We start from the raw sequence: 25,412 nt of genomic DNA, 5'->3' as shown, positions 1-25,412 counted from the left end.
GGAGGCTGCCATATTTATTTCCTTTTAAGCAATACCTGTTGCCTTGCAGCCCTGCTGATCCTCTGCCTCTAATACTTTCAGCCACAGCCCCTGAACAAGCATGCTGCAGATTAGGTGTTTCTGACACTATTGTCAGATCTGACTAGATTAGCTGCATGCTTGTTTCTGGTCTGATTCAGACACTACTGCAGTCAAATAGACCAGCAGGACAGCCAGGCAACTGGTATTGTTTAAAAGAAAATAAATATGGCAGCCTCCATATCACTCTCAAAAGAGGGTTCACTTTAAAGGATACCACAACTGACATGTGACATGATGAGATAGACATGGGTATGTACAGTGCCTAGCACACAAATAACTATGCTGTGTTCCTTTTTTTCTTTCTCTGCCTGAAAGAGGTAAATATCAGGTATGTAAGTGGCTGACTCAGTCCTGACTCAGACAGGAAGTGACTACAGTGTGACCTTCACTGATAAGAAATTCCAACTATAAAACACTTTCCTAGAAGAAAATGGCTTCTGAGAGCAAGAAAGAGATAAAAAAGGGGGAAATTCTTATCAGTGAGGGTCACACTGTAGTCACTTCCTGTCTGAGTCAGGACTGAGTCAGCCACTTACATACCTGATATTTACCTCTTTCAGGCAGAGAAAGAAAAAAAGGAACACAGCATAGTTATTTGTGTGCTAGGCACTGTACATACCCATGTCTATCTCATCATGTCACATGTCAGTTGTGGTATCCTTTAACAAGTTGACACATCATTACATTCCAGCGGTTCTGGAGGTGTGGCTAGCTTACAGGGACAACAAACGAGGATTTGCAATTTCAGCAGTGATGCATTGTGGGAGACATCATATGCTCACTCCAACCTGAATTATAGCAAATACCTTCTGTTTTAAGAAGGCAAAATTTCGTTTTGCATAGCATTTTAGTAAGGAGGCTTTTTGGTCCTTTGTAGCCCCTTACACACGCCAATGAGTTCTGGTTCACCATGAGCTTGCTGGGTACTCTGTAGTCCTAGTTTGAAACACACCAAAATGGGAGTAAGTTGGGGCTGGTGCACACCAAAAGCGGTTCTGAAGTGTTGTTAAAAACGCTAGCTGTTTGAAAACCGCTTGGCTAATGTATTGCAATGGGATGGTGCACACCAGAGCAGTACGTTTTTTCTACAAACGCAAACTCGGGGGCTGCAGCAGTTTTTAGATTTCTGAGGCGTTTCTGCCTCAATGTTAAAGTATAGGAAAGTGGAAAACCGCTCTGAAAAACGCTAGATCAGAGCGGCTTTCCAGGCGTTTTTGTTACAGAAGCTGTGCAGTAACAGCTTTTACTGTAACAATATATGAAATCTGCTACACAAAAATGCTCCAAAAACCGCTAGGCATGTTTAGAAAATCTCTCTAAAAGGCCCCATTCAAACTAGAGCGTTTTGCCGGCGATTTCGGTAAAACGCTCAAGCGCTAGCATTTTTTAAAGCGCTAGTGCAATAATAACCTATGGGCCTGTTCTCACATGGGCAATCTTCGTTAATCGCCGGCGATTTACGCAAATCGCTAAAAAAAAATTGTATCCTGCACCATTTTCAGGCGATTTCCCGGTGATCGCGTTTAGTGCTGTAGAAGCGCTAATCGTGATCACCAGGAAATTGCCCCAAGTGTGAGTGGCGTTAATCACCAAAAAAGGCCACAGCAAAACGCTAGCAAAAGCACTAGCTTTTTGCGTTTTGTAAGTGTGAATGGGACCTAAACATGCCTAGTATTGCTCTTAAAATCTGGTCAAAAACCTCTAGCGGTTTGCAGATCTGCTAGACGTTTCTGGTGGGCACTGGGCCTTAATGTCGGTCTGACTTGCATGCAGGTCTCAAGAAGTGGGTGTTTAACCCATATGGGATATTTGTATGAATAGGAAATGATCCCTCAGATGACAAAATCGGGACATTGGGCTGTACGGATGCATCGCTGGCCTTCACTGGGGAGCAGAAGGATGACGATCAGCGCACGAAAAGCAAAAATAACATTGCGCTCAGTCGTAGTCGGGCATCGTTATGGATCTTACATGACATAAGCAGCATGGAGCAGCTGCTATACACACACTAGTTGCGCAAATGATCAGCGGCCAAAGTAGTTGTTATTGGCCATTTCCGATGACAATTATCACATTTGTGTACTTACCTTTTGCCTTAACGTGGACCTGAACCCTTGCACAGGACAGAAGGAAAACTTAGAGAAATGCATCCTGTGTGTATTTAGAGAGTTTAGCCTGTCTAATTCCCCCTCATCTGTGACTAATCACAAGTTGTAATTTGATCTCTCAGCTGTGTCAGCTCGCTGCCTCGGCAGAGCAGCTAATTTGTGAACACAGGATGTTAACCCTATGTCTGCTTCCATGAAAGCAGGAAGAAGACACACTGCAGATTTATTGCAGGATTTGTATCAGCTGTAACAAAGACATGCTTTACTTTAAAAGTTATTATGCTGTTGCTCATCTATAAGGGCCCGTTTCCACTGGCCACCGCGTTAGGCTGCGAGACGTGCGGTAGCACTTCCTGGTCAGCGGGAACGCTGTAGAATCCCATAAGCCATGCCATGGATTCGCAGCCTCCCACACGGAAACTGGCGGCAATGTCGGCCGAATCGCTAAGGTAAGCGATTCGGCCGGCGGCGCCATAGTTTCCTATGGCAGTTTTCCTGCGCGGTTTGCCTGCGGGGAAACTCTCCGAATTCGACCCGGTTTCCGCAGTAGTGGAAACGGGCCATCAGAGCGGGGAGGAAGTTCTGAGTTCAGATCCGCTTTGATTACGTGGAATTGTGCCCCGCTAGGTGACACTGCTGCTTCAGTGCAAATATATATGCCAGATAGATACCAGATAGACATCAGATAGATATGAGGCAGACTGCTGAATGCTGTCCTGTAGCTGTATCGTCCTGCTTGTTGTGCACATAGAGAGAGAGAGATAGATAGATAGATAGATAGATAGATAGATAGATAGATAGATAGATAGATAGATAGATAGATAGATAGAGCTTGATTCACAAAAGAGTGCTAACTGTTAGCACGGCCATTTTCGCGCGAATTTTCGTATTGCGCGCGATCGCGAATTTTCTTGGTAAACGATACCGTTTTCGCGGTAAAATGCGCGTTTGCGCGCGAAAACGTTATCGTTTCGCGCGAAAATTCGCGATCGCGCGCAATGCGAAAATTCGCGCGAAAACGGCCGTGCTAACAGTTACCACTCTTTTGTGAATCAAGCCCATAGATAGATAGATAGATAGATAGATAGGCCTGGAACACACCAGAGGAGTTTTTCTGAGCGTTTTGAGATTTTAAATCTGCTGCTAATGTTACCCTATGTGTGTGTGCACACTGGTTTTGTAAAAAACCTCATAGCATTACATTGGGAAGAGCTTTTAGAGGTTTCAAAAGCTCTTCCCAATGTAATGCAATGGTTTTTTTTTACAAAACCTCATTGCTCCAGTGTGCACAGACACATAGGATAACATTAGCAGCAGATTTAAAATCTCAAAACACTCAGAAAAACTCCTCTGGTGTGCACCAGGCCATAGATAGATAGATAGATAGATAGATAGATAGATAGATAGATAGATAGATAGATAGATAGATAGATAGATAGATAGATAGATAGATAGATAGATAGATAGAGGATGCTGTCCTGTAGCTGTATCGACCCGCTTGTTGTGCAGTTAGATAGATAGATAGGAAATGCTGTCCTGTAGCTGTATCGTCCTGCTTGTTGTGCAGATAGATAGATAGATAGATAGATAGATAGATAGATAGATAGATAGATAGATAGGGGACACTGTCCTGTAGCTGTATCGACCTGCTTGATGGATGGATAGATAGATAGATAGATAGATAGATAGGGGACGCTGTCCTGTAGCTGTATCGACCTGCTTGATGGATGGATAGATAGATAGATAGATAGATAGATAGATAGATAGATAGATAGATAGATAGATAGATAGATAGCAGAATGCTGTCCTGTAGCTGCATTGTCCTGCTTGTTGTACTGGTTGTGCACCTGGTCTGATGATGGAGGTCGGAATGCCAGGTCACTCTGCACATCTGAGTACGGTCAGAGCTTCTCACAGACGTCAGCCGCATGTCACAGTAAATACGCCACAATTGATGCGCTTCTTACAGGATAATACGAAGGATATTGCTTTCTCTAATGCCTGACCTGTGCAGATGGCTTTTAATGCAATAGGTCTGGATTCAGCTAAGTTAATATACTACCAGGTGAACTCGCTGGCATCGGACAACTGTGCTGCTGGCTCTGTAATGTGTGTATGCATTGTGCGTGTGTGTTTGTGTGTGCATGTGTAATGTGTGTATGCAGTGTGTGTGTGTGTGTGTGTGTGCGTGTATGCAGTGTGTGTGTGTGTGTGTGTGTGTATGCAGTGTGTGTGTGTGTGTGTAATGTGTGTATGCAGTGTGTGTGTGTGTGTGTAATGTGTAATGTGTGTGTGTGTGTAATGTGTAATGTGTGTGTGTGTGTGTGTGTAATGTGTGTATGCAGTGTGTGTGTGTGTGTGTATGTGTAATGTGTGTATGCAGTGTGTGTGTTTGTATAACAGTGAGTGTATGTTCAAAGTTTAGTTGTACAGTGTGTGTGTATGTGTGGTTGTGTGTGTGTGTGCGTGTAAGCATAACAACAGTCAGTAAATGTATGTTTGAAGTTTAGTCATACAGTGTGTGTGTGTGGACCGTGTTGCTATGCAGTGTGTGCTTGTGTTTACAGTGTTTGTGTGTTTACAGTATGTATGTACAGTGGGGGTGTGTATGTACAGTGTCTGTAGAGCATGTGTGTACATTGTGTGTATCTACATTGCATTGAGTGTTTGTGTGTGTCTGTATAGTGTGTACTGTATGTACTGTATATTGTGTTTGTCTGTACAGTGTGTATCTATATTGTGTGTGTGTGTGTGTTCAGTATGTGTGACCTGTATGTATATTGTGTATACTCAAACTAAGTACACACATGTGACAATTGTCGCCATAGGGGATCGGTAAATGATCCCTCGGAACGACATTTCGAGGAAGTATGCTTTACAGACACATGCCTAGCCTTGAGGCTAGCAGTGTTATTATGGAGAGGGGTGCAGGGACGACAAGGGGTGCAGGGACGACAATCGGCAGATGACGGGTGGGCTTCAGCCGGACGGTGGGGGGTGAAAATGGCATTGTGATCGGTAATGCATGGGCATCGGGTGTCGTTAAAGATCCGACATGACGGATCCCCAAAGGCTGAGCAATATCGATCGTTTGCCGCTGCACAAACATAACGCTCATTAGCTGAAGCCGTCATTGGGCTTTATTGACTAAACCGTGGTAACTCATATCACGGCCGCGCTAGCAATTTCGCATGCGTTTTTGCGTTTTCATGCGCAATTGCAAATTTTCGCGCGCAATCGTTCGTGTTTAGTCAATCAAGTTTTTTGACAGTTATCGGATGTATGTACATAGCTTTAGGCTGCTTACACACTAAGACGTTACAGGCGCACATTAGTGCAGCCTGTAACGCTCCCCCAACGCACAGCAATGTAACACAAGTGGGCTGTTCACACAGCCCAGGTTGCGTTACATGTAACGCTGCACGTTCTGCCGAAAGTGCAGCATGCTACGGCGTTAGAGAGGCTATAGCCGCGTTAGACTGTTTGCACATGCTCAGTGGGGAGCGGAGAGGAGGCGGGGAGAGCCAGCTACAGTAGCCGCGCACATGGCTACTTAATATTCACTGCACTGGCGGCCGCTGATTGGCCGGCGGGACCACGTGATGCAGAGTGTCTCGCTCCGCATCACGTGGTCCCGCCGGCCAATCAGCGCCACTCTGGGAGACCTTATACGGATAGAGCCGCCTAACGCGGCTCACTCTACCGTCCTCTCCCGCACCACCATACGTTGCGTTAGGTGCACGTTATGCGACCTTAACGTAGCACCTAACGCAACGTCTTGGTGTGCAAGTAGCCTTAGTCTAAGTGGAAATATTCAAAAAAGACCAATAAAAACCACCAAGTAAAATATTTATTTTTTTATTAAGCACACAACCGCCCATGTGGCAAGCTGCTGTAAGTTATTTTAGCAAACAGTTTATAAATCCAACATGGATGTAATGCAATGGCATCAGGTTGTTCTGGTTTCCAACTGAACATTTCTCAAGCATCAGTTTGACTAAAGTTACAACCAATGAAGACAGTCCTGTATGTATAAAAGGCAAAATGAGGTGAGAAGAAAATACATGCAAACAATGTACAGGGGACTGTGAATTGGGCTATTTCACTGGGGAAAATGTTGTGAATTGTATAGTTTCTCCCTGCACTTTATCCTTTGTACTCCTGACGAAGCCCTTTTTGGGTGAAACATGTTGATTGGGGTGTGGGTTATGGATGGTCGGAAATGCCAATTTCCTATTCCGCGGTAAATCCGCATTCCGCCATTGCCAATTACCGATTCCGGTTTCCGCTACCAATTTCCGCATTCCAATGCGGAATTTCCGCCGGAAATCGCGAAGATTCTGCCCGAATTTAACATCGATTTTCTCAAAAACTATAAGGTCTTTTTGAAAACCTTTTTTTTGCATCTTGTTCACAAGATTCTGTTTAATAAACCCTGAAAATTTGGTGTTTCTAGGACTTACGGGGGCTTTGCTATTAACCGCTAAATTTGGCGGATTTTTACTGTAATGTAAAATGCAGAAAATCTGCATCTGCCTATTTTCTGCATTTTACATTACAGTAAAAATCAGCTGACTTTAGCGGTTAATAGCAAAGCCCCCGTAAGTCCTAGAAACACCACATCTTCAGGGCTTGTTTCCACTGTTGCGACGCGATTTCGGCCGCATTCTGACGCTTGTAAAAACGCATGCGGATGCGTTTCCGCATGCGTTTTTACCCGCGATTTCGCATGGCAGGGTGCCATGCGAAATTAACCATGACACTGCCAGGGCTAAATAAAATTGAAAAAGGTGCGAAATCGCACGCGAAATCGCGGGTAAAAATGCATGTAACAAACGCATGCGTTTTTACTATTAAATACATTAGCGGCGATTCGCACGGATTCCCGACGCAGGCGAAATCGTTGGCTCTTTTGTGCGTTTTTTTACAGCTGAAAAAAACGCACCTCAACAACGCTACAGTGGAAACAGGCCCATCCACTTGCATTACATGTAAGGATCTGCATGCGTTGGACGCATGCAGATTCGCGATAGTGGGAACGAGCCCTCAGGGTTTAATAAACAGAATCTTGTGAACAAGATGCAAAAAAAAGTGTTCAAAAAGACCTTATAGTTTTTGAGAAAATCGATGTTAAATTCGGCGGAAATTTCCACGATTTCCGGCGGAAATCCGCCTACCGCACTTGCGTTACCGATTTCCGCATTCCGATGCGGAAATGCAATTTCCGATCGGAATTTCGGAAATTGCATTTCCGCGGAATCCGAATAAGCATCCCTACTGTGGGTGTCACTGTACATATCAGCACATGTGTTTTATAATCCAAACATTTGTATAGCTCTTTTCTCCTGTCGGACTCAAAACGCTCAAGAGGACACCCTGCAGTGTGAGGGAGTCTTGGCTAACAGAGCCCTTAACCAGTACACTATCTTTTACACACTGTTTTTATGTTGGCTGTGCAATATGTTGGTGCTTTATAAATACAATAAACAAATAGATAAATACAATTCTTAATGCTTACTCCTATTGGTTTGTGCACTGAAGAGGGTATTAGGTAGCTGCCACAACATTGCCCGACCTGCCCTGAACACCATACACCAGAGCTGTTCATCTATACTGGTTAGGAGTACACCTTATATTGATACCATTAGAACAGTAAGTTTAAAAAAAAAACATATTCTAATCAAGTTATAACTTTTTAAACTTGTACGATAGGGCTTGTCCAATAAACTCTGCACACTACAGGCTGGTACAACACGAACACAGCATGTCGCCAGGAATTGAAAATCAATCCCCCATCTGACATTGCACAGACGCAGGCTGGTGACGTGTTCTGCTGTTATGGAAGGGGGGGGGGGGGGGGGTTGCAGAGGGAGGAATGCACGTGTGATGTCACACAGTGGGCGGGGTAAGTGGGGAAAACAATGATCTCGGTCGAGTTGATCCGTCAGATTGATTGGTGGCCGTGGTGTGGGGCATGGCCTTGAGGACTGCTGTACACATAATAGATTCTTGGCAGTGGCAGTTTCCTCTAGTGTGTGTACACGGCTTACGGACAAACAAACGAGGGCGATCTAGGAAGTGTAACTAGGCTGTAGTTCTATTTTAACCTGCTTTCATGTAGGCAGCGTTCAGTGCCAGTTAGATATTGCGTAAGGTTTTTATCCCACTTATTTTATGACCGTGCGTGATATCTCCGGGCTCGCGATGACCTGTTTCTTGCGTTCCCCATAAAATGATTGAGCCGCTCCATGGAGCCTTATTAGGAAGAGCATTAGTTTTCCCCCACAGCGAGCCAAAGACCTGCTCTGATAGGAGCAACGTCTGGTAAAAAAGTCAGAGCAGTGCGAACGGATAAACATGAGAAGAGCCAGCAGGGGCGTAACTTGAAATCACAGCAGCCATGACACCCCCCCCCCCCCCCGGCAAAACTTTGGATGCCCCCCCCCCAAAAAACAAACAAACAAACAAACAAACAAACAGAAAAACCTTACAATATAGGAAGCCAGATGCCCCCAGTATAGGTAGCCAGCTATAGGTGCCACCAGTATAGGTCACCAGCTATAGGTGCCACCAGTATAGGTAGCCAGCTATAGGTGCCACCAGTATAGGAAGCTAGCTATAGGTGTCCCTAGTATAAGAAGCCAGCTATAGGTACCCCCAGTATAGGTAGCCAGCCATAGGTGACCCCAGTATAGGAAGCCAGCTATAGGTGACCCCAGTATAGGAAGCCAGCTACAAGTGCCACAAGTACAGGTAGCCAGTTATAGGTGCCCCAGTATAGGCAGCCAGCTATAAGTGCCCCCAGTATAGGCAGCCAGCTATAGGTGCCCCCAGTATAGGTAGCCAGCTACAAGTGCCCCCAGTATAGGCAGCCAGCTATAGGTAGCCAGCTATAGGTGCCCCCAGTATAAGTAGCCAGCTATAGGTGCCCCCAGTATAGGCAGACAGCTACAGGTGTCCCCAGTATAGGCAGCCAGCTACAGGTCCCCAGTATAGGTAGCCAGTTATAGGTGCCCCCAGTATAGGCAGCCAGCTATAGGTGCCCCCAGTATAGGCAGCCAGCTATAGGTGCCCCCAGTATAGGCAGCCAGCTACAGGTGTCCCCAGTATAGGTAGCCAGTTATAGGTGCCCCCAGTATAGGTAGCCAGCTATAGGTGCCCCCAGTATAGGCAGCCAGCTATAGGTGCCCCCAGTATAGGCAGCCAGCTACAGGTGTCCCCAGTATAGGTAGCCAGTTATAGGTGCCCCTGGTATAGGTTAGCCAGATATAGGTGCCCCCAGTATAGGTTAGCCAGATATAGGTGCACCAAGGTGGAGCAACGGGCACACTGTGCCCAATGCTCCTCTTTCCTGTGCTACTGCTACTCCTGCCTCTAAGAACAGCCCTGGAGGACCCCAGAGCTGTGTGCACCCCCCTCCCCCTTCAGGCTTTTCCTCCTAAGGGCCCCCCTGCGTCTGCATCCCTTGCAGGGCTATTGTTACGCCCCTGAGAGCCAGCGCTAATGTTATCGCACCACAGGGCTCACAAGGCTGAGACCAGGTTGGGAGTGAGCTTCTAGGACAGACAAAGAGATTGTGCGCTCGGTGCGCTCTTAGCTCGGCGTTCCGCGCCTCCTGCTTTGTGTTCCGTCCGCTCTGCCCTTGTTGCGCTTTGTGCTCCTGGCTCCCGTTCTGCACATAAATCCTCCCAGCCTGATGGGCTGAATTAAACAATAACATAGCCGCATAATCGCCTACAGATGGATCGCTCCCCGCGGCGATGTCCACCCTACATTTCTGGCAGCTTCAGCGGTTGGCTGATCCCAGAATTATCTGCAGAATCGCCTAGATTGGGCTCGGTCAGCACCTCCCACTGCCGGGGGAACTAAAAGATATTTATAGCAGAACTACATTTTCCAAGTAATATTACTCCCCAGGTAGGGAATATAATAAAGAAAATCTGCATGTTTTGTGGCAAGAAAGCTCCTTACAAGACTCGATTACATGTTCAGCTGAAAGAAGAACTTAAACCCAGGATTGAATTTCATTCCAATCAGTAGCTGATACCCCTTTCCCATGGGAAATCTTTACCTTTTCTTATACAGATCATTGGGAGGAGGGGGGGTTTGTATGGCTGATATCGTGGTGAAATCCCTCCCCCAATGTGATGTCATGACCATGGTCCTAACAGTTTGCTGTCTGTGAACCTTGTTGCATTGTGGAAAATAACAGCATTTTCCAACTGCCAAGCAAACCAATGTAAATCAATGGAGCGTGAATGCCATCCAATCGATGCAAATTCTGTAGCATGTGACCGCATGAACCGGGCTTACCGCATGGATCGTGCAGTAATGCAAGGCGATGAGCTACGCAGGCAGTGTGCAGTGCACGATGGGAAGCTCAGTGATGTACTTCCTGTCTAGCAGGTTACTACCTGGGGGCGGGGGTCACTGGCTTAGGGGCGGGCCTATGCATATGACCCTGTCACCACACCGTGGCACAGGGTCATACGAAGCCTCATACCTGCGGTGTGCGGTGCAGAGAAGCCTTGGATCCAAGCAAGGTCTGTGTGCCAGTAGCACAGAACTCCAGCTTACTGTGCAGGAACGGCCGTATTCATGCATGAAGAGGAGCATGGCCTGTCACTTTAATCTGGTAAGCTCTTGTCAGCAGGGGCGGTTCTTCAATGAATCTATTTGAATCACCTGCTTCAGGGCTGCTACAATTAGGGGACGGCAAGAGGCAGCTTACCTCCTCAAACGTCCCCCTCCTCGCTCTCCCTGTCTCCCTCCCTAGATGCGCGGTGCCTCTTCACTCACCTGCTCTCAGTTTTCCAGTGATGGGATCTCCATCCGCCCATCCAGCGCCCTGCATCCATGGCTATAGCGGTGCCTCATGTGACCTGTTACGTGCTGCCCGGTAACATGAGGCGCCGCTGTAGCCAGAGAGGAAGCAGGACTTCACGTGTGGCTGGTGATTCCATCGCAAATCTGCTGAGAGCGGACGAGTGATGCAGCGCTGGTGCACCACATACCCGGCATCCTGGGGATCAGATGCTGTGGGCCAGCAGGGAGGAGGTGCAGCACATACCTGGCATCCTGGGGATCAGATGCTGCGGGCCAGCAGGGAGGAGATGCTATGGGAGGAGGTGCAGCACATACCCGGCATCCTGGGGATCAGATGCTGCGGGTCAGCAGGGAGGAGATGCTATGGGAGGAGGTGCAGCACATACCCGGCATCCTGGGGATCAGATGCTGCGGGCCAGCAGGGAGAAGATGCTATGGGAGGAGGTGCAGCACATACCCGGCATCCTGGGGATCAGATGCTGCGGGCCAGCAGGGAGGAGGTGCAGCACATACCTGGCATCCTGGGGATCAGATGCTGTGGGCCAGCAGGGAGGAGATGCTATGGGAGGAGGTGCAGCACATACCTGGCATCCTAGGGATCAGATGCTGTGGGCCAGCAGGGAGGAGATGCTATGGGAGGAGGTGCAGCACATACCCGGCATCCTGGGGATCAGATGCTGCGGGCCAGCAGGGAGGAGGTGCAGCACATACCTGGCATCCTGGGGATCAGATGCTGCGGGCCAGCAGGGAGGAGATGCTATGGGAGGAGGTGCAGCACATACCTGGCATCCTGGGGATCAGATGCTGTGGGCCAGCAGGGAGGAGATGCTATGGGAGGAGGTGCAGCACATACACGGCATCCTGGGGATCAGATGGGCCAGCAGGGAGAAGATGCTATGGGAGGAGGTGCAGCACATACACGGCATCCTGGGGATCAGATGGGCCAGCAGGGAGAAGATGCTATGGGAGGAGGTGCAGCACATACCTGGCATCCTGGGGATCAGATGCTGCGGGCCAGCAGGGAGGAGATGCTATGGGAGGAGGTGCAGCACATACCCAGCATCCTGGGGATCAGATGCTGCAGGCCAGCAGGGAGGAGGTGCTATGGGAGGAGGCGCAGCCCATACCCGGCATCCTGGGGGTCAGATGCTGCGGACCAGCAGGGAGGAGATGCTATGGGAGGAGGTGCAGCACATACCCGGCATCCCGGGGATCAGATGCTGCGGGCCAGCAGGGAGGAGATGCTATGGGAGGAGGTGCAGCACATACCCGTCATACTGGGGATCAGATGCTGCGGGCCAGCAGGGAGGAGATGCTATGGGAGGAGGTGCACCACATACCCGGCATCCTGGGGATCAGATGCTGCGGGCCAGCAGGGAGGAGATGCTATGGGAGGAGGTGCAGCACATACCCGGCATCCTGGGGATCAGATGCTGCGGGTCAGCAGGGAGGAGATGCTATGGGAGGAGGTGCAGCACATACCCGGCATCCTGGGGATCAGATGCTGCGGGCCAGCAGGGAGAAGATGCTATGGGAGGAGGTGCAGCACATACCCGGCATCCTGGGGATCAGATGCTGCGGGCCAGCAGGGAGGAGGTGCAGCACATACCTGGCATCCTGGGGATCAGATGCTGTGGGCCAGCAGGGAGGAGATGCTATGGGAGGAGGTGCAGCACATACCTGGCATCCTAGGGATCAGATGCTGTGGGCCAGCAGGGAGGAGATGCTATGGGAGGAGGTGCAGCACATACCCGGCATCCTGGGGATCAGATGCTGCGGGCCAGCAGGGAGGAGGTGCAGCACATACCTGGCATCCTGGGGATCAGATGCTGCGGGCCAGCAGGGAGGAGATGCTATGGGAGGAGGTGCAGCACATACCTGGCATCCTGGGGATCAGATGCTGTGGGCCAGCAGGGAGGAGATGCTATGGGAGGAGGTGCAGCACATACACGGCATCCTGGGGATCAGATGGGCCAGCAGGGAGAAGATGCTATGGGAGGAGGTGCAGCACATACCTGGCATCCTGGGGATCAGATGCTGCGGGCCAGCAGGGAGGAGATGCTATGGGAAGAGGTGCAGCACATACCCAGCATCCTGGGGATCAGATGCTGCAGGCCAGCAGGGAGGAGGTGCTATGGGAGGAGGCGCAGCCCATACCCGGCATCCTGGGGGTCAGATGCTGCGGACCAGCAGGGAGGAGATGCTATGGGAGGAGGTGCAGCACATACCCGGCATCCCGGGGATCAGATGCTGCGGGCCAGCAGGGAGGAGATGCTATGGGAGGAGGTGCAGCACATACCCGTCATACTGGGGATCAGATGCTGCGGGCCAGCAGGGAGGAGATGCTATGGGAGGAGGTGCACCACATACCCGGCATCCTGGGGATCAGATGCTGCGGGCCAGCAGGGAGGAGATGCTATGGGAGGAGGTGCAGCACATACCCGGCATCCTGTGGATCAGATGCTGCGGGCCAGCAGGGAGGAGATGCTATGGGAGGAGGTGCAGCACATACCTGGCATCCTGGGGATCAGATGCTGTGGGCCAGCAGGGAGGAGATGCTATGGGAGGAGGTGCAGCACATACACGGCATCCTGGGGATCAGATGGGCCAGCAGGGAGAAGATGCTATGGGAGGAGGTGCAGCACATACCTGGCATCCTGGGGATCAGATGCTGCGGGCCAGCAGGGAGGAGATGCTATGGGAGGAGGTGCAGCACATACCCAGCATCCTGGGGATCAGATGCTGCAGGCCAGCAGGGAGGAGGTGCTATGGGAGGAGGCGCAGCCCATACCCGGCATCCTGGGGGTCAGATGCTGCGGACCAGCAGGGAGGAGATGCTATGGGAGGAGGTGCAGCACATACCCGGCATCCCGGGGATCAGATGCTGCGGGCCAGCAGGGAGGAGATGCTATGGGAGGAGGTGCAGCACATACCCGGCATACTGGGGATCAGATGCTGCGGGCCAGCAGGGAGGAGATGCTATGGGAGGAGGTGCACCACATACCCGGCATCCTGGGGATCAGATGCTGCGGGCCAGCAGGGAGGAGATGCTATGGGAGGAGGTGCAGCACATACCCGGCATCCTGTGGATCAGATGCTGCGGGCCAGCAGGGAGGAGAGGCTGTCTTGGAGGGAGCAGAGGGAAGTAGGCGTAGTGCCAGTGACTGTAATGCACAGCACGATGTGTCCCTCCTCTCTGGTCCTCACAATGTATTGCTTCAGGCGGCAAATAGTCTAGAACCAGCCCAGCTTGTCGGTTTTCGTGCATCTGACATCTGAGAGCAGCTACAGTGGCCAGTGGCCAGGAGGACAAGGGAAGCTTCTACAGGATCCAGAGGCTTCTTCTTTTTCTTAGGTAAGTATCTGTTTTTTTTTTTACCTAAGGTTCATCTCGTGGTCACTCTTGATCACCGAAAGCTTGGGGAATGTAAATGGGATACTCAAGTTAAAATGCTATTTGCGGAGCAGAGCACAGCTGTCCCCCCCCCCCCCCCCCCCATGACATTTGCCGCCGATCTCTCCCTTTCGACGGCCGCGTTGAGACGCTGTTTCCCGTAACGTCCCGGATCCTGCAGCCCATCCGGCGTGTTAAGTTAGGAAACCCAAATTAACAGGAAAAATACCAGCGTGACAGAGTGTGTGTGTGTTTCCGTCAGCGTACACACACTAAAGATGTCACATAAATATGCAGCCTGTCTACGGATCCAGAGATACTTGCCGAGCCGCGGCCAGGCGCTCCTAACAAACCGTGCCATTTAGGTCAGTGTCCTCAGATGATCTGGTGTAGCCGCTCACGACAGCTGAAGGCATTTCGATTCCACAAGGCAGACGTAGGGGAATCCTGACCTTCTGATTGGACGGCGGGCTTTTCCTTAACGCGGGGCTGCCAACGAGTCTGCGAATCGAGCCCCTTCCTGGTCGCTGGAGTGGAGCGCGCTGGCACGATAGCGGCGGGAGAGGTTACCTGCCAAGAATGTTCTTGGATAATTCTCTTGTCCGAGGTGGCGTGGAAGAGTAAACAGAGGAGAGTGGGATTTCGACTTATCACGTCGTAAATAAATGTCAGAACGTTAATTAGGAGGTCGCTTCTTCCAGCGAGGGGCAAATAATGGCCCCACAGTGCCAGGACGCTTCTCGGGCCGAGTGTAAGCCGCAAACTGAGCCCCGAGAGGAGCGCAAAGACGTCACTGAACGCACACACTGGCTCCTTGTTTACTTTAGCGCTCTATTCCATAACATACAACTGGCGGCAGGTCTGATCACATCACATGTAGATGCTGGGAGTTACTAAATAACTAAAAACAAAAGTTAACTCTAAATTTAATACCCCCCTTCCCCCCATGGCCAACACTATTTTTCTTCAGTTCTATCCAAAACTCTTAACACCCCCACCATCCTTAACACTAACCTTCCCCTCTCACCTACGCCTAACTCTAACCTTCCCTCCTAATCTATCCTAAAACTAAGGTTCCCCCCCCTTATCTATCCCTAACACTAACCCCCTGCCCCCCATCCCTATCCCTAACCATCCCTCCTCACCTATCCTTAACACTAATCTTCCCTCCTCACCTATCCCTAACACTAACCTTCCCCCTCAACTATCCCCAACACTAAGCTTCCCTCCTAATCTATCCTAAAACTAAGTACCCCCCCCCCTTATCTATCCCTAACACTAACCTCCCCTCCTCACCTATCCTTAACACTAACTTCCCCTCTTCACCTATCCCTAACACTAACCTTCCCCTCACCTATCCCTAACAGTAACCTTCCCTCCTCACCTATCCCTAACACTAACCCCCCCTCCTCACCTATCCCTAACACTAACCTTCCCCTCACCTATCCCTAACAGTAACCTTCCCTCCTCACCTATCCCTAACACTAACCTTCCCCCTCACCTATCCCTAACACTAACCCCCCTCCTCACCTATCCCTAACACTAATCCCCCCTCTCCTTACCTATCCCTAACACTAACCTTCCCCTCACCTGTCCTTAACACTAACCCCCCCCCTCCTCACCTATCCCTAACATCCCCTCCTCACCTATCCCTAACATCCCCTCCTCACCTATCCCTAACCTTCCCCTCACCTATCCCTAACAGTAACCTTCCCTCCTCACCTATCCCTAACACTAACCTTCCCCCTCCCCTATCCCTAACACTAACCCCCCTCCTCACCTATCCCTAACACTAATCCCCCCTCTCCTCACCTATCCCTAACACTAACCTCCCCTCCTCACCTATCCCTAACACTAACCTCCCCCCCTCACCTATCCCTAACACTAACCTTCCCCCTCACCTAACACTAACCCCCCCTCCTCACCTATCCCTAACACTACCCTTCCCTCCCCACATACCCCATAGCACTAACCCCCCTCTTCACCTATCCCTAACACTAACCTCCTCTCCTCACCTAACACTAACCTTCCCTCCTCACCTACCCCTAACACTAACCTTCCCTCCTCACCTATCCATAACACTAATCTTCCCTCCTCACCTATCCCTAACACTAACCTTTCCTCACCTATCCCTAACACGAACCTTCCCTCCTCACCTATCCCTAACACTAACATTTCCTTCCCAACCTATCCCTAACACTAACCTTCCCCTCACCTATCCCTAACACTAACCTTCCCTCCTCACCTATCCCTAACACTAACCTTCCCTCCTCACCTATCCCTAACACTAACCTTCCCTCCACCTATCCCTAACACTAACCATCCCTCCTTACCTATCCCTAACACTAACCTTCCCTCCTCACCTATCTCTAACACTAACCTTCCCTCCTCACCTATCCCTAACACTAACCTTCCCTCCTCACCTATCCCTAACACTAGCCTTCCCCTCACCTATCCCTAACACTAACCTTCCCTCCTCACCTATCTCTAACACTAACCTTCTCTCCTCTCTGATTCCTAACAGTACTACACATCTACAAGTTGTATGTAATAATGCATTAAATTATTACTTGGACATTACTAGTTTTTTCCCCATTTTTGGAGGGAGGAGAGTTCCAGCTTTTACAGCAACAAGCTGAATAATATTAATGGATATTTTGGCAGAAACTCTCTTTTACTGACATGAAATAGTTCAGGGAGGCCGGAGGAGAATTTTATCCAGCGTAGTAATGAATACTTTCCAGAACCCTCCGCTGTGAACATGAATCAGAAGAACAAACCAAAACCCAAACCAGACGTCGCTTCGCCATTCAGATCCCGCTGCCAGCCACGCCCGCACAGAGCTCCGCCCTCCCCGGGATCCTGCTCCAACTCCCAACCACTGCTCAGCTGACTTGTGAGAGGGAAGGTTTGTGCAGAGAGTGGAGCCGCCTGCCGCTGTCCCTGGATTCACTTTTCCATAATGAGAACCGACCCCGAAGTGCTGAATCGCAAATTAACAAATGCTGCAGCACGTGAGCCAACGCCACAATCTGTGACCGTGTGACGCGGAACCCCAGCAGAGAATTGGCTCCACCCAGATGTACAGAACTACTGGCTTTAAAGGGCCACTATTGCGAAAAATTGTAAAATTTTAAATACACAAAAACAAATAAATAAAAAGTACTTTTCTCTCAGAGTAAAATGTGCTATAAATTACTTTTCTCCTATGTTGCTGTCACTTACAGTAGGTAGTAGAAATCTGACAAACCTAAAAAAGGTTTTGGACTAGCCCATCTACTTATGGGGTATTCTCAGGGTTTCTCTTTTTTTAAAAAAAGCACTTAGTGAATGGCAGTTGCTCAACCCAACTGCCAGAATAGTGTGCAAACAGGTAGGCAGGGCGGTCGGCATCGTTGTATAGGTCCTTTCCAGAGAATGCTTTTATAAAGAATACATTTAAATACTGAGAAAGGAAAGGTAATGTATCTGAAATCATGTTTGCAAAATTCCTTTCAATCTATAGATCTTTTTTTTTGCTTTTAAGGAACCCTCCCGTCGCTCAGGTTCACGTCGGCCCATGCATGCCCCCATCCCCCGTGGAACGGTCCGTTTCTTCACTAGTGTGAAGAAATGTTCCGTTTTACATTGCCCCAATGCTGCTGCATTTTTTGTCCGGATCCGTTCCGCTAAGCAGAACGGTCCGGAAAATTAGGGCCTGCATGTGAATGGATCCAACGGATGCATGTGAATGGGTCCATAGGTTAACACATCCATTCCGTCTGTACAGTATACGTTCCGGTTACGTTCCGGACAAAAACGCTAATGTGAACTGGGCCTTGCTGAAACTGCACCACACCCCTCACAACCTCAGATCAGCGGGATCCATAAACTTGGTCACTCCCAGAGTGCACCTCAAGACCTTTGGAGGCAGAGCTTTCTGTCGTGCTGCCTCTACCCTTTCGAATTCCCTACCTCCCCCAGTAAAGAGCCCCATCCCTGGAGTTATTCAAATCCAGCCGGAAAAGTCAACGGTTTACATACCTCCCAACTTTTTGAGATGAGAAAGAGGAACACTTAAACCACGCCCCTGCCACACCCATGATCACGCCCCCTTCACACCCCTAGTCACCCATACCATACATTTTTAGTAGCGCAATATATATATTTACATGGAAAAAGGGACAAAGTCCTGAAAGAGGGACAAATGAGGAGGAAAGAGGGACAGAGGGACAGGGCTCCCAAAGATGGACTGTCCTTCCAAAAGAGGGACAGTTGGGAGCTATGTGCTTAGCCTGGCAGTTGTGGACTTATAGAATTCCTCCTCTGTACCACATTTTACCACTCAACCAATTACTGGTCTGAGCCATGCTTGTGCGCTTTAAGTCCTACAGGAGAAAAAAGCTTTACAAATTGTTGTTTTGTTTTTTATCACAGTATAGGAGGAATGTTGCTTTAAAAAATACATTTAGGTTGGAGTTCCACTTAAGCTTTTGGTCAATCATTACAATAATAAACCCCGATTTGGCATGAAAGTACGTGGTACTCCTGTCTTACATCTGCCTGTGTTTGTGTTGGAGGCAGCTTGTCTCGCGGTGTTCCCTTGGCCTCCGCCGCCGCTCTGCCTGGTAGTCAGTAATGGTTTTACCGCCGCACTTTTCAGGAGCTTTCTAAATAAAGAATGCGGCTTCCCACAAAATACGATTGAGCAGTTTTAAGACAAAGCTGAGCCCTCCGGTCATCGTTTCGCCTGGGGCTTTGTCCTTGTGAAGGTCGGCCATCGTTGCGCCGCTTCCAGCCCCCGCCTCCTCCAGCACTTCCTGTGCGCCATGTCATGCTCTCCTTCCTGACCGAGGGCGACGGGTCTGTGCCGGTTTCCTGTCTAGTGGGGGCTTGTTTTTCTGGCTGTACAGATTGGATGTGGCAGACCTGCGAGGCGCCGAGATCACATTCAGCTATAGGTACTCTGCAATGTTTAGTAGCATGAAATAAAGTTTGGCCCAAGTAATGCATAAAACGAACATTCACAAATCCACCAAAAACATTTCTGTGGTTACTGTTAAAGTGAACACGAGGTGAGAGGGATATGGAGGCTGCCATATTTATTTCCTTGTAAACAATGCCAGTTGCCTGGCAGCCCTGTTGATCTTCTAGTATAAGTACTGCCTCCCTGGAACAAGCGTATGGCTAATTAAGTAAAACCTGAGTCGGCTGAGTCAGAGTTCCTGATCTGCTGCATGCTTGTTCAGGGTCTATGGCTAGAAGTATTAGAAACACGGGATCAGGAGGACAGCCAGGCAACTGGTATTGCTTAAAAGGAAATAAATATGGCAGCCTCCATATCCCTCTCACCTCGAATTCCCTTTAAATACTCTTTATTCAACCCGAACTAAGCAGGAGTGTTGTATTTGAGTAGCCATGGACACCTGAAGTGAGAGGAATAGAGCAGGTTGTACAAATAATGGTGCTATTATTGAATAAAAGTTACCTACAGATGTACTTGGCTAGTTGGCTGGCATGCGTTAATCATTACTTGATAGCAAGCTGCTCCTGTGTGGACAGATCACAGATAAATCATTCCAGCTCCCAGCCTGACACTGCCCACAATGCTGCAAGCACGAGTCCGTGTGTTGGTTACACTGTTACCATAGCAAGGCTCATGTTATTTGAGTACTGCCGGTCGCGAAAATATCGTAACTCGTGGTAACCTGCTGCCGGTAGTAATGTTAATATTGCCGTGCCCTGTCTGTTCACAGTCATATTACCACAGCTTCGTGCATCAAACCCATGATGCCAACCTCTTTGAAAACTAGAAAGGCAGTTACATGAGCAGGGAGACGATGAAATCTCATTGCAAAGAGTGCAATGTTGCCGTAGTTGTAATGATTAGAAACTTCCATCCTTTCCCAGCTTTACAAAGTTCAGACTGATATGAAATTGTCATTTTTAATAACAAACTCGTTTGCGTAGCGATAATAGTTTATTCCGGATTGCCGTTTCCTTTAATTCCCCCTCGAGTCGCATTGAACCGACCTGTGAAGCGTCCCGCTTATTGCACAGTGAAAGTATTTAATTAAAAAGAAAAGCATTGTTTAGTTTTGTGGGAGACTTTGTATAATTGATCTCTTCCAGATGCTGCGTTTTTACGGTTTCGCTCCGGCGGACCCAGAGGGGAAGATGTTGGAACTAATAGGATCTTTGCTCTGGATAAATCTTGGCTCTAATGATCTCCAGGTTCCCAAATCACAATCCATTTCCTCGTCTGTCACAAACAATCCCCCCCCCCCCCCCCCCCCTGCGCTTTCCCTATAAGAGGGAGAGAGGCGGTGGGCTGGAAATGAAGACAGAGAAATAAACACTCAGTAGGGGGCAGCGCCGAGAGAATGTCAACAATTCAACAAACAAACTTTGGAAGCAACAAACTAGTTTAAAACTTCTTCAGTGTTCCCATCCCCTGCACAGCATAGCGCAGAATAGACTTGCAGAATGTCTACATTTAAAACAGGGGTGTCAAACTCAAATACAAAGTGGGCCGAAATTGAGCTCTGGGACCTAGTCTCGGGCCAACCGTCCTCAATGTCTACCTCTCTCCCTTATACAGTTCCCTGGGGTCTAATAGCCCCATCCTTCCCCTATACCAGGGGTCAGGAACCTTTTTGGCATAAACGCCACATATTTTGAAATGTAATTCTGTGAGAACTTTACAATATGTTTTAAACTGGGACAGTAGGGCTCACGTCCCTGTTGCCATGGTGATGTGTATACAGTTGACCCTCCGGGCAGCAGAAGTGTCAGACACGTCTTCAGCTTCTCTTGGGTTTCAGCAACATGACAGGGTCCATAGTTGGACCGTTGGAGCGGCCGTTCATTTTGGGGGTGAGTAAGTTAGTAGCGCATGCTACAGCACTAGCGTGCACTACTTTGAAAATGTTACTTGCTCTGCCACACTAAGCTGTGCTGCTTGAGCAGTGCAGCTTAGTGAATCAACCCCTCCTGGATTGTCAGTGAGCCAGATGTAGCCATCAAAAGAGCCACATCTGACTCCCAAGCCATAGGTTCCCTACCGCTGCCCTATACAATTGCCCTGATGTCTAGTGGCCCTCCTCCTTCCCCTATACAGTTCTACGATGTTTAGTTGTCCTCTCTCCCTCCCCTATACAGTTTCCTAGTGTCTAATTCCCCCTTTTCCCTATACAGTTTCCAGGTGTCTAGTGGCCCTTCCCTCTCCAATACAGTTCCCTGGTGTCTATTTCTCCCTTCCTCACCAATATAGCTTCTCTGGTGGTCTAGAGTGGGCCAAACATAATGCAAAGTAGGAAAACCACGTGGGGGCCAAATCTGATGGCTCTGAGGGCGAGCTTTTAAAAACATCCCTCAGCCACTTATTGGGGGGGGGGGGGGGGGGGGAGCTGCAATCACTGAGTGAGGCTGCAGTTGCTGGATTAGTGCGGGTGTTGTTACCGAGTGAAAGTGGCTACTGTTTTGTGCAAGGTGTTTACTCCTGTAATAAGGTGGGAGTTCATGGGCAGTCTGTGCTATAAATAGGGCACTGTTGCTGTGGCAACAGAGCAGTACTATTTAGAGTTCACTGTGTTTTGGAACTTTTTAGGGGCAGTGGCGCGTGGTAACGGAAATGTCATTTTTAATAGCTCTGAATTACAAAAGTTAACGTTCTGAGAGGTTTTCAAAGAACTAAGCAATAAAATCTCTGCGTGGAGCACAGCTCTCTCTTTCTGCTGAGAACACAGTTCAGCAGGAATATACACTACTAGGATAGATGATAACAGTGAGTCTACTAGCTGTACAACACAACAAAACAGAATTTAAAGTGACAGCTTTATAAATTAAAGAGTACCTCCGGTGTTTGATAGTGTTTGTTGCCTTTCTCTGGATAAACAGGGGTATGTGAGGGCGGCAGTGTTGTACTTTATTTTCTGGCGGATCTCGATGGACGTATGTCTTTTTTTCTACCAAAATAACTGTAACTATGCTGATTAGACACGGACATTAACAGATCCAGCTATGCTACTCTACCAAACCTGTGGACTACCTCAGATTGTGATCCAATCTATTTCCCATGTCAGTCATAATTTGAACCACATGACAACCCAGACTTATTCTGAATCCTGCTTTACTCACATGATGCCAAGATTCTCTCCTGAAGACGTGAACACTACTGTATAGATGTTTCACGAAACGCATTGAGACATTAACATCTTGGCTCAAAGACGTTTATGTCTAAAACATTAAAATATTGGAACAGGCACTTTTTTTCTATAGGGATCTCCGGGTGTGGAGAACTATTCCCTAAAAAAGGAGATTTATCCTGTATCAGATCCTATTCTCTAAACGTGAGTGGGACAAATCAGCTATAGGTGTACTCTTCTTATCTGATTTAGAACAACATGCTTCTCCTTTATAGTGTACTATTTATGTACTTTTAAAGAGAACCAGAGACAAAGCACCCTCTTGTATTTTACCTTATAAATCAGTGGGAACATGACAGTAAACACATAATCTGCTCTCTGTTTCATTGTTCTCTGTTTACTCTGACTGTTATCACCTCTAGTAAGAATCCCCGACTGAGCACTCAGTCTAGCTTTGCTACGGAAAGATTATAGCTGAGTCTGTCTTCTCTGGTGTCTTTTCAAGCCCAAGCCTGCCCCCTTGTGGCTCTGCTATAATGACTCAGCTATAATTATTCCCTGCAAAGCCAGACTGAATGCTCAGTCCGGGATTCTTATCATAGCTGATAAGAGACACTGTGAGAATGAAACAGAGAGCATGGTAAGTGTTTTCTCTAATGTTCTTACTGATATATATGGTAAAATACACAAGGGTGCTTCGTCTCTGGTTCCCTTTAAACATGTCTTTGTCGTGTGTGTGATGTTTTTTCATAATTTGCTATATTTGTTAATAAAGCCATGATTTTAATTACCACTGGGTGACCTGTCTTCGGCATTCTCCAGTTAACCCCCTTGGTTTTCAAAAATGGTGAATTGATAAATAACCCTTTAAAGACCCACCTAGCAGCCATATTTAATCATATAAATGTACATTGGGATGTGGGGATAACCTACTGTATAAACTATTTTTTTCTATATCAATATAAATATCTTGTTCTCCCTGAATAGAGGAACATTTACATTAACAAAGGGGGTCCTTTTTGGCTATGTTGATTCATATCTAACTATGCTGACTATACATATATCCTACATAGTCGCATATAAGCTGACCCACATATAAGCCGAGGTAACCACTTTACCTCCAGAAACCTGGAAAAGGTGATTGACTCCCGTATAAGCCCCCTCCCCAGTATAGCCCCCTGCACAGTAGCCAGATGTGCCCCAAGAAGGACACAGCTGTGTCTCATGACGCCACTAGATGGGGCCATAGATATGAGACACAGCAATTGCCACAAAGGAAGCAACCCCAATCATTGCACCACTGACACGTTGCTTGCACGCTCTGCTCCACAAGCCAGGGGACACAGGTAGACACTGCACACCATGTTGCCGGGAATGGATGGCAGGGACACAGCAGGGAGCTAGCTATTAAGAGTAGGATCACTAGTGCACGATCCTTACACTCTTCTGCCAGTAACAATAACCTGCTCCACATCTGTTCTGCTCCACTGACCCGCATATAAGCCGAGGGGGTAACTCATCACATTTTTGTGCTTAAAAATGAGGCTTAAGGTATATATTGTAATACTCATATGTCCTCGAATATAAGCCGACCTCGCATATAAGTCGACTCGAATATTATACCCTCTAAAGCTGGAATTTTTTTATTGACTCAAGTATAAGTCTACCTAGCAAAGTTAATGGCTGCACTTGGTACCAGGAAGAATTAACAGCTGCACTTGGGCACCAGGAGGGGTTAATGACTGCACTGCATAAAGTATTACAGCCATTAACCCCTCCTGTCCCTTAAATGCAGCCAATAACTCCTCCAGGTCCCCAAGTGCAGGAATTATTCACTCCCCTACTGCTGCCCGGTATCCCCCCTCCCTTCCGGCCCTTTCCTTGTTAATTGTTGCAGCCAGGACTGTTTTCTTGGCATTTCCTTTATCAAGAAAGTGTCACTTACCGCAGGGTAAATTGCTGCAAATGGGAATGTCACTATTAGTACATTAGTACACACATTACTCAGGGTTGCCTGTGACTCGTGTATAAGCCGACCCGTATACTTTTATGAAGGGAGTCTGACCTAAATTGCTAGACTTATAGTCGAATATTTACATTAAATATCAAAAATATTTTGATAATCCAATTATTTCTTACCCCACACAAGAGATCCATTTTTAGCAGAGAGTCATACAATTTGCCCCATTTTATTGCAAAGTCAAATGGAAATTTTTCATTGTCGGCCCGAGCAAGACTCTTACTGATAAATTGGTTAGACTCTTCAGACTCATTGCCCGTTCTTCTGAGATTAATATAACCGCGTTCTACTTAGATGGTTACGTACGAGAAATAAGGTAAAAAGTTACTGCTTGCACAATAACAAACCTCTTCACCCTTGATGGAAACACATTATCCCTTTTAGTGTCCTCCTCTCCAAATGCACCAATACAATTGTAACTATTTTGTACCCAGCCGGTTAACAACAGAAATTAGGGAAGGCATTCGGCTTTTGTAAAATAACAAGATAAAACTCCTTGCCTTTTACAAACTGAAGTGCTTTTAACATCTCAAGAAGAATAAAACATTCCCATCCTGACTAAGCCGAAAAAATTAATGAAATTGTCCGAATAACCAGTTTGTTAGAACAGACTGTAAAAACGACTTCTACTTGAAGCTGAAATCCTCACAATGGGGCTTGATTCACAAAGCGGTGCTAAAAGTTAGCACGCCAGTGAAAAGCCGCTTATCACGTGCAAACTGCCTCTTTGCGCGCTAATGCGTGCGTAAAGTTTAGCGCGCATAAAGTTTTGCATGTGTAAAGTTTTATGCGCACTACTTCACGTGCAAATTCACCCGCTTCACGTGCTAAGTAGCCTGATAAGCATATTTTGCATG

At 48.0% G+C, this 25,412-nt stretch overlaps 1 protein-coding gene across 2 annotated transcripts in view; it reads left to right on the top strand.

Annotated features, from left to right (window-relative positions):
• The window catches only part of PTH1R (parathyroid hormone 1 receptor), a 452,655-nt gene that overhangs the window by 64,862 nt on the left and 362,381 nt on the right, over nt 1–25,412 (top strand). The window contains exon 1 of one of the 2 annotated variants that reach the window (XM_068235181.1): nt 21,185–21,264. The exons of the other annotated variant lie outside the window; for it this stretch is intronic. Within the exon in view, the coding sequence (XP_068091282.1) occupies nt 21,217–21,264 (48 nt within the window). The 5' untranslated portion in view covers nt 21,185–21,216. Of the gene's footprint in view, nt 1–21,184; nt 21,265–25,412 lie in introns of those variants that run through there. 2 annotated transcript variants of the gene reach the window in all.

This window comes from Hyperolius riggenbachi, chromosome 5 (assembly GCF_040937935.1).
Source record: "Hyperolius riggenbachi isolate aHypRig1 chromosome 5, aHypRig1.pri, whole genome shotgun sequence".
Taxonomy (NCBI): Eukaryota; Metazoa; Chordata; class Amphibia; order Anura; family Hyperoliidae; genus Hyperolius; species Hyperolius riggenbachi.
Note: the sequence above shows the minus strand (reverse complement) of the source record. Positions and strands in the feature narration are given on the sequence as shown.